Source organism: Uloborus diversus, chromosome 1 (assembly GCF_026930045.1).
Source record: "Uloborus diversus isolate 005 chromosome 1, Udiv.v.3.1, whole genome shotgun sequence".
Lineage (NCBI taxonomy): Eukaryota > Metazoa > Arthropoda > Arachnida > Araneae > Uloboridae > Uloborus > Uloborus diversus.
Genome location: NC_072731.1, coordinates 158,841,315 through 158,854,092, shown reverse-complemented (window position 1 = coordinate 158,854,092; position 12,778 = coordinate 158,841,315). Strand labels below are relative to the sequence as shown.

Here is a 12,778-nt window from a genome sequence, read left to right as displayed (position 1 = left end):
TAAGTTGTTGCAATATGTACAAACTATAACAAAATGTAGAATGAAATTCGAAAACACACTAGAAAATCCTTAGTCATTGCAAATCTAGGAGTATGATATTCTAGTTACACTTAAATTAGTTTCAAAAAAAAAGTTAGCAACCTTAAAACATTTTTATTTCTATAAGAAAAAATACTTAGAAAATGGTTATGCACATTACTTGCCGTGAACGGAGGACCCTAAATTATCCCATTCTTCCTGCGCCTTCTCAATATCTTTTTCAGCTTGGACCACATCTGTAAACATCAATTAGGTATAATTATTGTCATTAATATGTATTATTTTATTATTTTCCTGTTGTTATTCCTTTTGTTAATGGTAAATAGACAGGTATATTTGTTAACACTCAAGTGCATTTAATATTTATTTTAATTAATAGCTCAATTCAATGGTACTACTTAACGATCCTTCTATCAAAATAAAAGACACATTACAGAGAGTGTGCAATGTTTGTACCTCAACATTTTAAATGCAATATTACACATAATTTTTGTAAACAGAAACACTACTACAGATTTATAATTTTACATTTTCTTACAGACAATAAGCCTCACGTAAGGCAAAAAGTTTACATCTGCATTATTAAACACTGCAATATATCAAAGAAAAAATGTTAAATGTCAAATTTGCAGTGCAGCTGTCAATTTTCATTATAAAAAGTTCTTGTCAAAATACATTATTTTTCTTAAAGCCTTCATTTTTTAGTTTTTTTATTCTTAAAATTACTATTTTAAAGTGACTTTATAATTCATTCAAAGATAGATAGCTGTTTTTATCACATGACTGAGTATTAAAGGGTTCATAAAAAAATGCTACTAAGGAATATTTTCTGTGAGTGTTTGGATAGATTGTTTTGCAGTGCATTTTTTTCTGAATTTCTAATTTTATGGAAATAAAAAGAACAATATTAGCAATAACATTTACTTTTTAACAAGCACAGTTGCAAGAAAAAGTAATTTAATATTTCCTAATAAAATATGATAATAGAATCCATATAAATAAAACTGAGAACATATATGTATATGTGTATGTTCCCTATACAAATCCTGTTTACGTCGGATCTCAGCCAAATTTGGCAGGGAGGTACTTGGGCATCTGAGAAGTAACGTAGGGGGGTTTTCAAATGCCCAAAAAGAACCGAACCGTTTGAATTTTAATTTTAGGACCTGAAAATGGCATTAAATGGCTCTTTCTACGCGAAATAATTAGGGTCTGGTGGGGTAAAGTGGTCATAAAATCGTAGGTTTTCAACTTAGATGAATAATAAATACAATAAATTCCTTAAACACTTAAAATTTTTTTGTTTTTATTTTACATTGCATTATTAAAGAACACGGTACATTGAGTTTTAGGAAAATAAATATTGATTTAAGTAGCGTTATAACACTTTCTTTTCCCTTTGTATTTATGACCACTTTACCCCATGGGGTGGGGGAAAGTGGTCATAACATGGGGTAAAGTGGTCATAGTTAAAAATAAATGCAAAACCATGATAAAAAACCCTAATATTTGTATATTTCGATTATATTTATAGTTACAAGTATATGCACAAGCATATGTGTGTATACACGAGTATATACGTATGGTGTAAACATTTGTAAACACGTTCATATATGAGTAGATACATGTATGCATCAGATACATGCATGCACGTGCCTACTCAAGTATATATGTGTATACGCGAGTATATAAGCATGTATACGTGATTACCTACAGGAGTGTATACGTGTCTACACGAGTATATACGTGTCACGTGTATGTACGGGTATATACGCGTGTAAACGAACATCATATGAGTATACACTTGTATCTCGAGTATATACGTGCATACATGAGTACATATGTGCAAATATACGTGTACAGTAGACGTATACACGCATATATAAGTGTACATACACACATATACGGGTATACATGAGTTAATTCGTGGATACATCCAGTGTGTGTTTGTACATGTCTAAACACATTTTGAAGCACGAGTATACGTATGTATACGTGCAAACACGATCATATACCTGTATAGACGTATATACGTACATTTATGTGTATACACCAGTACATCTATGTATACACGAGTATATAAGCCTATATACATGTGTGCCTACAGAGTGAATCCAAGCTCTTGGGAAAAAATCTAAGGGGTGTGAGAAGGGAGGATAAGAAGCAGAGAATTATAAGGAACTTACGTTCGCTGACGCAGTACATGCACACAAAGCAAGAAACTGATGGATGGTAAACAAATCACAAATTTGTTACACAAAGATGATTTTACCCAAGATTTTAGTTTTTAAGAAATATTTAAAGCAGTCGTTAAAAGTTACGGCCTGTAGTAGTTCTAATACACGGATTGCAACAAAGGCGCAGCGGCTGATGAAAGTTTTTCAAAAGTCTTGTTATTGCAACAGAGCGTGCTTTATGATTGAGACGCACATGTATCACAGCTGCAGGCTGCAAATTTCATCAATCGCTTTAAAATTTTCTTGAGACCTAAAATGTTGTGACAAATTGTCTTTGTGTAATAAATTTGTGACCTGTTTTGCATCCATCAGTTTCTGGCTTTGCGTGCATGTAGCGCGTCAGTATTGTGTTTTTAACCATATGTTCCTTATGATGCTTTCTTCCTATCCTCCCCTCTAACACCTTTTAATAATTTCCCCAAAAGTTTAAACTCACCCTGTATACTTGTATATCATATGCTCGAATGTGTCAACTCGAGTACGTACGCGTATATACGTGTCTACCTGAGTATATAAGTATTTATATATATACGAGTATAAGCGAGTATATACGTGTAGAGTCGAATGTATATCTGTATAGAGTAGAAATACTTGCAGACACCCATATATGTATTTATTGGTGCATTTATGTGAATACGTCTGTATACGTGCTTACACGAGTATACATGCATATGCACACGCATATACTCGTATATTTAACCCCATTTACTGCAAAAACAATACATATTAAGTGAAATTAATATTTAAATTATATCTGCCTTATACTTAGTGATAAAGTGACATTAGAAGAACAATACTTGTTAAGCCTAATATTATGACCACTTCATCTCATCTTACTTAAATTGTTCTAAAAAATTATCTAAAATATATTCACCTAACTGCTAATGGGTAAGAGTTTTTGAGACATGTAGGAAGCTTCCTATGCAGTCAATCTGTTCATAATTCTTACAAACAAAATTTCCGAAGGAAGTTAAAAGAGGTATTTAGATTTGAAAACTTTTCATATTCACACAAAATATTTTTTCTTTACCAAATAAAATTTTGCCAGTTGTAAAATTTTGTACTCAAAATGTAGTTTCTCACAGCCCTATTCGATAATAAAATTTTCACATTCATTCGAACATTTATTTCCAATCTATAGTCATTTATTTGACGAATGACCACTTTACCCCATTGACTACTTTCCCCCACCAGACCCTATCCAATTTCTTTGATTCAGGTCAAATTTGAAAGCCAGCAAAAAACACCCATAGAGAAAAACACCCATCATTTGCTTGGAATTCCAAAAAAAAAAAAAAAATGGCTGTAAAATCACCGGGAAAAAAGTAAAAAGCACTGTAAAGCGTAATGAAAAAGAATTTTTAAATTGAAAAACTATTCTTTGCGCGATCTCATTGTAAATTAGCATTCAGCAGGTTGCCATTTTTTTTTCCTTGGCTGTGACTAAATAAAATTTTGTTTTGAGATAAAAATTTCCCGTTTTGATTATTATTTGGCGATTTATCTTCTTTCAATTTTTTTAGGATTCTAATTGTATTAATGGAGGCTTGCGTTTAATTTTTTCGAGAACTTTTGATGATTTTTTTTTCCTCTAATTGAAGCCTGATTGTTGAACATGTGTCACTTGACAAAACTTTTATTTTCGAGGCAGACCGTGCAAAGCCGGGCAATGCAATACACTAAAGCAATACAATAAAAATCATAAAGAGTTTGAAGTAGAAATGCTACTCCTTTTGCTATATGTGAATATGTAGTCATAGAGCTGAAAGTTGCTAATTAGTAACTATTTTGTGCAAAGAAGCAAATTACACTTTTAGAGCAAAGACTCATTTTATAAGTTATAGAAAGTGCAAAACGTTAAAAAGCCTGAATTAGTTGACAATAAAGGTGTAACTTTCTCAGATTCAGTAAAAAATCTTAACTATTTGCATAGGGGCCCATATGAGGGGGGCATGTGGACTATGTGGAAATGAAAACTAATTTGCTTTTAGGGCTTTTTTCTTTGCAAAAATGAAAAAATATTTTTTCCCCGGCCATTAATGAATAAGTAATTAAAAATTTCAAATTTTAATCATTCTAATCTGTATTGAAAACTGTTTCCATGAGGAAAATATCCTGCTAAACCATGGGGGAAGTATCTGAGCTCTCCCCCCTTAAAATTTTACATATTGGCCCCTATGACTATGTAAGTAAGACTTACCAACGGTTTCTTTGTGCTTGAAGATTGCAGGCTTTTTGATGTCCAAATTTTCATTCTGAAACTTAAAAACATGACTACAGATATTTACATTTATTGTTTAAAATATTTTACTTAGTATGATTTTTCTTTAAAAAAGATAATTAAATAAAAATAAAACCAAATACTAAAATAAATAACATAATAATAAACAGCGCCGTGTCCAAGGGGAGGGTTTTAGGGGTTAAACCCCTCTCTTGGGGAAAAAATAAGCAAATGAAGAAAATGTATATTTGACTTAAATTTACTTTAATGAGAAAGTTTGCGTTCAGCGTTTTTATTTTGTTTTAATTTTCTCTCTGATGTTTTTTGCGATTTACAACTGCTAAAGCCTTACAAATTGATGTAATATTTCAGAAAAAGTATGGCGGACGAACCGCTGAATGATCTACCAATGCAAAGAAAGAATATTGCTTATTGTAAGGAGCTTATGGTAAATTTCGCATATGTTACATCTATGAAGATGCATTAGTGATTGTGCTTGGCTATGTAATTTGCATCTGCAAAGGGCTCTTTCTTGTTTAGTTTATTAAGCATTATTTCAGAACATAATAACCTGATATACATTCTACATTATAAAAGAATTTGTGAAGAGTTTTTAATACTCATTGCAATATACTACATAGTAAACAGATTTAATTAAAAAGAAGCAAGCAAAGTTTGATTAGAGCGAATCTGTGAAACGAAGGAATACTTTGGTAACTTGTACAGCTAGAGGTATTCTTCAAGAATACAGCAGTCCTTACATGTGAATAAACGCCATACTGGGAGCGGCAATTTGTCGTAAAACTAAAAGCTGTAAGGGGGTTGAATTCTCCCCCTCCCCAACTGGTAAGATTAAAACCCCTCCCTTTATGAAAATCTGGATACGGGCCTGATAATAAATCATTTTTAATTAAGTATATACACTTGAACAACTAATTTACAATAGATTTTTGCATCCTTTTCATCCACATCTTTTTGTTTTAAAATTAATTTAAGATAAAAGGTTTGTGTATGGATGTATAACTATCCAAATAATACAAATAAATACAAAAAGTGGAAATCAGTCACACATTGCATACCCAATGTAATAAAATTCTGTCTGGTTTTCTTATGAAGAACCTTTTGCTAATTTTTCAAATGAAGCTCAGCATTTTAACTTTTTTTTTATTTCTTCTTAAACAAACGATATTTGGCAAACATGCTCAAAGTTGGAATTTTACTTTCACCATTATAAAAAAAAAAGTTTACTTCTAAAAGTACAACCCAAGTATTTTAGGACTACTACTACAAATATTCTTAAGTTATTACAGATTACTTTTTGAACTTTTCAAAACATTACCGATCGTTTTAATGAGTTTAATTACTGATGTCATCAGTGGCGGATGGGACCGCTGGGCAGCCGGGCAAATGCCCGGTGGGCTGCCTCTGTTTGGGCAGCATTGAATCTTTCCATTGAATAGTAGAAAAAAAAAAAGAAAAGAAAAAAAAAAGATTTTTCTTTTCTTTTCCTCCTTTTTAAAAAAACTATTTAAATATCCCCAAAAATATCATAATAATGTGGTATATTATAAACGGCTTATAGGAAAATTGCTGCAAGAAAAGTAATGGTTATGAAATTGAAAAAAAAGAAAAGAATACAAACTCATGCTGTGAGGAATAAGAAGTTTAACTGTGTGTCTGTAAATTCATCGGCCGATAAGAAAACTTTGTTGCATTTATGTCCAGGACCTTCTAAGGCCCTAACAGATGCCTGTTATGATAATCTGTAGGGGACAATGAACACGTAAAGGAAGGGCCGTCACCAGGGAAGGGAGGCTGCCAATTTCAATTTAGTGATAAACCAAAAAAAAAAAAAAAAAAGAAAGAAAGAAAGAAAACCTTCTCAGTATTAAAAAAAAAATCGTAGTAATAAAATACCAAATGGATTTCCAACAACAAAAAGTATTTTTTCAGCAAAAATTTAAAACAAAATGCAACCCTTGAATATTAAACAATCAAACCTTTGAATATTATTTAAGAACATCCGCGGTTCTTTATTTTAATTTACCTACTGAAGGCAGCTGAAATTTTTTGAGACATTCTGACAAATTACAAACGTTTTTTTCAACGATCAAAAGTATTCAGTACATAGTACAAGTTTCATGTCATGTACAAGTCATGACAAGTTTCAATTTAATACAATAAAGGAATAGATAAATAATTTCCACCGAAGCATGTTTTAATTAGGAAAAAGTTAAAATGCAGTAAGCTAGATTTCAAATATTGTAATGAAGTGTTTGAATGTATAAAACAAAAGTAAACCAAAACTTTACCAAGAGATTCTAGCTGGAGGTATGAGATTTAAAATAAAATAAAGTTGGGAGAAGAAGACCTAAGGTGTCGCTGAAAAGTACCACATCAGTCCAAAATGTTAAAAGAGTATTTTAACGAATCACAAACACTTTAATTTCAAAGAAATACAAACTTGGAAATTGAAAATTTTACTGTAAAAAAAAACCAAAGAACTAAAATGGTCTTAGAAAAGAAATACTGGGGGAAGTGGGACGGTGTGGTTTTTCCACAACAATTGTATCAATAATTTAATAAAAGAAGATAGGGACTTAACCACGAATGCGGAAGGAAGAGAGGTCCTCGAGACTTACCCTTCATTTTACACCTCCAAGGTCAAGGGTGTAGCTAAGGGGGAGGGGGGGACAACCTCCCCCCCCCTCCCCAAAACATTAGTCTCCAAAAAAAAAAGAGAGAAAAGGAAGAGAGAAGAGAAAGAAAAAAAAGAAGAAAAAGAAAATAAATCAAAATGACTTTTTTCTGAGTAACAAAGGTCAAAAATTCACTTTGCTTCCCCCCCCCCCATGCCATTGAAAATCTGCTCCATGTGTGACCCTCAAGCATAAAGACGCCTCTCTATGCTATGACAATTTCTTGATAATTGAGTGAAATTTGACACTTCGCTTTAGAAATGAGATATGCAGCCTTTCTTTCTCATAGATTCTGCAAATTGTTCATGTTCAATATGTTTAATTTTATGAGCCGCGCAGTGGAAATATTGCATACAGTTGAATCTGTATATTTCGAATTTCACATTAAAGAAAAAAATCGAGATAAAGAGGTTTTGAGATACGGGGGCTTTAAGAAACTTTTTATAGAAATTTGAAATATGATGGCGAAAATTTGAAATCGATACTAAAGACAATATGGCTCTTGATTAAAATTCCTCTTTATTAGTTTTGTTAGGTATTTATTCTATTATTACATCATTAAGTGCTTTATTGCGGACTATAGGGATCATTTTGACAGTAAAAGAAACTTTAAGCATATCTTTTTCAAGAAAAAGTCTTTTATTGCTTTTTGGTTACCGATTTTTTTTTTTTTTTTGGATTCATTATTTATCCTCTTGAGGTTAGCAATTGCTGCAAATCTAACTTGGCCAGTATTCTACGGTTTTCCTTTTTTCATCACTTGATAAAAAAAACTTATACTTTCTTTCCACTCCTATCATTTCGGTTTTCTAAGGAATCACAATTTTAAGAAAGAAAGCAACCTAAGACCAGTACTAATCCAGATAACAGAGCGAAATGGCTTTTAACTTGAATGACATTTAACCATGAACTTGAAATGTTCATCTTACATGTCAAACCTGTGAATTTAACCCCTTTACTCTTCTTCCAAGAAAGTGCGCGAAACGACTGTCCTTTGGTTAATCTTCCTGGAAAGCCTCTTTGTGGAACGCATTTCTCCCTTTTTTCCACTGCCTCCTCAGCTCTTGAAGACAATTCCTCTGTTTTAGTTGAAGAAAATGTTTTTTTCATTGGGCTTCGAATCCGAAAATGATAGCATAACCGGAATGCGAGATGATAGAGGTTTTGGTTGGTCTGGTCTCGTGTGTGTCATAGGTCATAGTCAAAACGACCTTTGCTAACCAGAGTATCCATTGCAATCACATTGATTTTTCAGCCAGTATTTACTGCGTATTCTTTTAGAAACGTACAGTCTGTTTAAAATAGTACATTCTAAGTGAAAGTTTGTTGCATAATGAAGCGAGAAAAATCGATAAAAAGCTTTTTTAAACCCAAAGAAAAAAATAAAAATGATGAAAAGGATTGCTCTAAAAAGAGAAAGTTAATGTCGTCTGAAGAAAACAAAGTACAATTTGTAAAGCAGCATTAAGTCCCATCGGACCCTTCTGAAGGTAATTTTATTTTAATTCAAAAGAAAAACTGCATAGCATTATATGAATAAAATATTTAAAAACGAAATGAATCTAGATTATTTCTGTTAGCTTGGTTCGCATTAAAAATTAGAAAATAAAAAAGACTTCTGTTTATAATACTCGAAAATTGCTGTTGCTCTCTCAAATAGATATTTATGTAAATTCTAAAGTAGCTAATAAAATTAAAAATAAAGACTTGAGAGGAGAACAGATGGTATGCATTTGAGCGAATAACTTTATACCGCCTATATTTCTCCCCTAACTTTTTTTATTCAAATTTTATTAACTGCTTTAGAATTAGCATAAATGTAAATACATAAAAAGCAACATATAAATATAATGATATGAAAAGCAATTCCATTTTTTGCGGGTTATAATTCAAGAAGTCTTTTTTTATTTTATTTCATGCAAACCAAGTTGATAAAAATAGTCTTTATAGTCTGACCACCGATGAGATTGAAAGTCAAACATCCAGTTTACAGGAGGAAATGGAAGTATGTATTAGCTTTCAGGGATGCCAGCTTTTGTAGATGTGTGTTAGCCTCTAAATTAAGCAGTCACACTGAAATGAACGAAACACGCTCATCAGATATGTGATTTCCCCCTGATTTGAATCGACTGTTTTTGACAAGACGTCGCTAGAAAATTTCACTTTAAATTAAATCTAGGGTAAAGAAAAAAAAAGTTTAATTTTCCAGAACATTGGAAAAAAAAATCTTTGCTTTTGTTTTGTTTGACATAAATATTGGAATTGAGGCACCCCATTCCAAAGTATGTAACATTCACCTCCCTCTTATTTTTTTAATACTAAAAAAAATTACACACACACACACACATACATATATATATATATATATATATATACATATAAAAGAATTACCCCCCCCCCCCCCCCCCGAAAGTCGGGTCTAGCTACGCCTCTGTCCAAGGTAGCTTAAAAACACGCTTTAAAACTTATTTTGAGAGAGTGCAGGAGAAGAGTTTCCAAATCGAACGGGTGACAAAACATTGTTGTCTTTTTCAACTTTTCTTATAAGTTTAAAAAAAACTGAAGAACCCAAAACCGATGGAAACAAATCCGGAGTTCTTGTATCAGACTTAGAGGCTGCAATGTCTTCATTCACCTCTGATTTTTCTACAATTGAAAAGAATCGGGATGAGTATTCAACAGTGTCTGATCTATATTCTTAAAATATTTAATTTTAAAGAAGATTTTCGCCGAATTTTTTACTATTATATTAAGAAGTTTTAATAGTATTTTTTTGCATACAAGATGGATGTGTCATGTATCATTCAAAGTTATAATCAAAGATGGATGTGTGTCATTCGTCGAATGTTATGCTGATATTTAATTTTGACCAATATCTAAATTCATCATATTCATAAAACATTTAATTTTTATTAGATTTTCATCAAATTTATTTATTGTGTTGTTTGGTGCATATACTGGTCTAAAACAGGTTTTAATACAACTCAACCAGGTCATTTAAATGTATTAAATTATTATTAATTAATTATTAAATTATTAGTATTTAATTTATAGTAGTTAAAATTAGTTAAGTTTTCAACTAACTGAGGGCCAATTTTGTGTTTTTTGTTGACACCAAAATTCAAGAAAATTGTCGTATGTAAGACTATATTCTTGAACATAACCCTCCCCCCCCCCCCTAAAATGAAAGCCTGTATCCGCCCCTGAGTGTAAGTCACGCATGAAAATAGCCTTCACTAATTTGAACCATAATAAAAAATTACCTGTTATATGGAACAAAACTACATATATATATATATATATATATATATATATATATATATATATATATATATATATATATATATAGCAATAAACTATAAAGCCATTAGTGAAAGTAATATAATAAACTTTAAATTTAATACGAAAAAAAATTATTAGAAATAATAACACTATTTACCTTTTCCTTAAGGTAATCCACTCGCTCCTCTGTTTCTTCAATTGCATCTAAACATGACTCTCGTTTAAAATGTTTAGCCATACCAAATTAGCTAATTTCTTGCCATCACTTTATACTGCAAGAAAAAAATATTTCCTTAGAATTTTATAGATCATATTAAAAAACAATTAGATCATTTATATGCATACGGTGCCGTAGGAAGGTAAAATGCAGTATCCGCAAATTTCTCTCACTTCTTTTTGTATTTTAGTAATCTATTGTAGAGCTTTATTGTACACTTGCTCATTTGGTTTCCGCTCCAAATAAAGTACTAAAAATCGAGAAGGTCCAACATTTCCCTTCTGTTATTAGCATGGAATTCAAAACGCGTTTCTTAAATATCGCAAACCTCATTTCTGTTGATACTGCGCTTTACCTTCCCACTGCAGATTATATGCATAAAAGTATTTATTTACACCTGTATGCAACTATTAAATTACAGAGCAAATATTTCTTGATTTAACTGGGCATCAACACTACTATCTACTACTGTATAAATACTGTAAATAAAACCAATTACATATTCAAAGTTTCAAATTATAAAAGTACTCATAACCGAACCATTATCCACCAACCCTGTTATATTTACCAAATCCCATTGCACCCATGGCAACACAAAAGCAACATATTTGTAAACAAACTTGAACAAACACGGTTGCAGAGCCTAGTAGCATTTATAAAGTATATGTTTTTTACTCATAGAGGAAAAGCTTCCTGAATGTCATTTAAGCTTCAAATAACTGTTTTACAGGCAGCGAAAAAACTTTTTTCTGATTTTGTTGGTTATCTAGATATTATTACATATTTTTAAGTGGATGATGAGTCATGCAATTACAAAATATATAAATACTTGAATCGATGAATTTTTTAAATATGAAATCGATATAATGAAGAAAACACAAAATTAATTATGTTTTGTATGAGGAAAGTAAAATTAAATCTTAGGAGAGAATCTTTTCTGCTTTTTTTATGGTAAATGTTATGCAAGAAGCAAGAACTTTGTGACCTTCATCTCTTAAATAACTTCAAAACTTTTTATATGCCCTAGTTTCGGATTCTCAGTTTTCGGTATCAGTATCATTATTTTTTTTGCCCAATCGATGGAATGACGCAACAGTGTATTGATGTCTGCGAAATCAGTGGCTACAAATTCGCGTTTTCAGATAAAATTCAAAGCTCTGAAAGTTAGGAGCTCCAAGACTATCTGTGAAGAGCGTTTAGCATGCCGAGGGAAAAAACCATACGCTATTTATGATTGTAAATCTTGTGGTTCTCGACAGTGTCAAGAGTGTGAAGTTTTATTGCATGAAGATTTCCGTTTAAATTTGCATGATAGACAATTAATTATTGGACCTCCTACCGAAGATTTATGTGAAGGGGATTGTGAAGATCAAAACTTTGCTGATTTGACGTGTACTGTGTGTAATCGCAATTTTTGCCTCGTATGTGATCACATAAAACATTCTTCAGGCAAACAGAATCATTCCCGAATAAAATTCAACTCCCAAGCAGAAGAATTTCTTTCTTGTGAGGACATTCCAGATGATATTTTACCACATTTTAATGATGACCGTTTCGATGTTGAACTCGAAGATATGCTTGCATTAAATGACATGATGTCCTTGAATTCAACTTGCAATGATGCATTACCTGATTTATTTCCAGAGCATGAGATAGAGTCTAAATATGGCTATAACAATAATCAGAGAAATTTACAAAATTCTAAGAGCTTTCTTTTAATAGATGACAAGGAATTGTTGCAGGTAGAGTATAACTTGCTATTAATTATGTTTAAAATGCTTTTGAAAGTAATAATCAGTCTTTAAGTTTTCTAGTCATTAAAAGTCAACTAGAAGTCTTTTGCATGACTAGAGGTTAAAATTCAAGCTTTTCTGCTAACTTTTAAGTTCGAAGGTGATCATACATTTTTGTTAGGTTAAAAAATTAGAAACATTATTATTTCATTGTTTTAAAATTTTCCTGATTCCTGCTTTTTAAAATTTAATGGTTCTCACACCTCCACCTCCCAGTTATGTTTTTATGCCACTTGAAGCACAAACAATGCAAATGACGTCATGTATGAAGTCTGTATTTGCATTGGGGA

General features: G+C 31.5%; 2 protein-coding genes across 3 annotated transcripts in view; one reads left to right on the top strand and one right to left on the bottom strand.

The window, feature by feature from the left end:
• The window catches only part of LOC129233199 (ELMO domain-containing protein 3-like), a 30,422-nt gene extending 19,194 nt beyond the window's left edge, over positions 1-11,228 (bottom strand). Inside the window, 4 exon segments of the mRNA XM_054867263.1 lie at positions 204-275; positions 4,477-4,531; positions 10,636-10,750; positions 11,093-11,228. Coding sequence (XP_054723238.1) covers positions 204-275; positions 4,477-4,531; positions 10,636-10,716 — 208 coding nt within the window. The 5' untranslated portion in view covers positions 10,717-10,750; positions 11,093-11,228.
• Positions 11,229-11,602: 374 nt separating this feature from the next.
• Positions 11,603-12,778, top strand: part of LOC129233180 (zinc finger FYVE domain-containing protein 1-like) — a 45,120-nt gene continuing 43,944 nt past the window's right edge. Inside the window, exon 1 of one of the 2 annotated variants that reach the window (XM_054867254.1) lies at positions 11,603-12,437. In XM_054867254.1, the coding sequence (XP_054723229.1) occupies positions 11,799-12,437 (639 nt within the window). In that variant the 5' untranslated portion in view covers positions 11,603-11,798. The remainder of the gene's footprint in view (positions 12,438-12,778) is intronic. The other variant, XM_054867249.1, reaches the window with a different exon arrangement.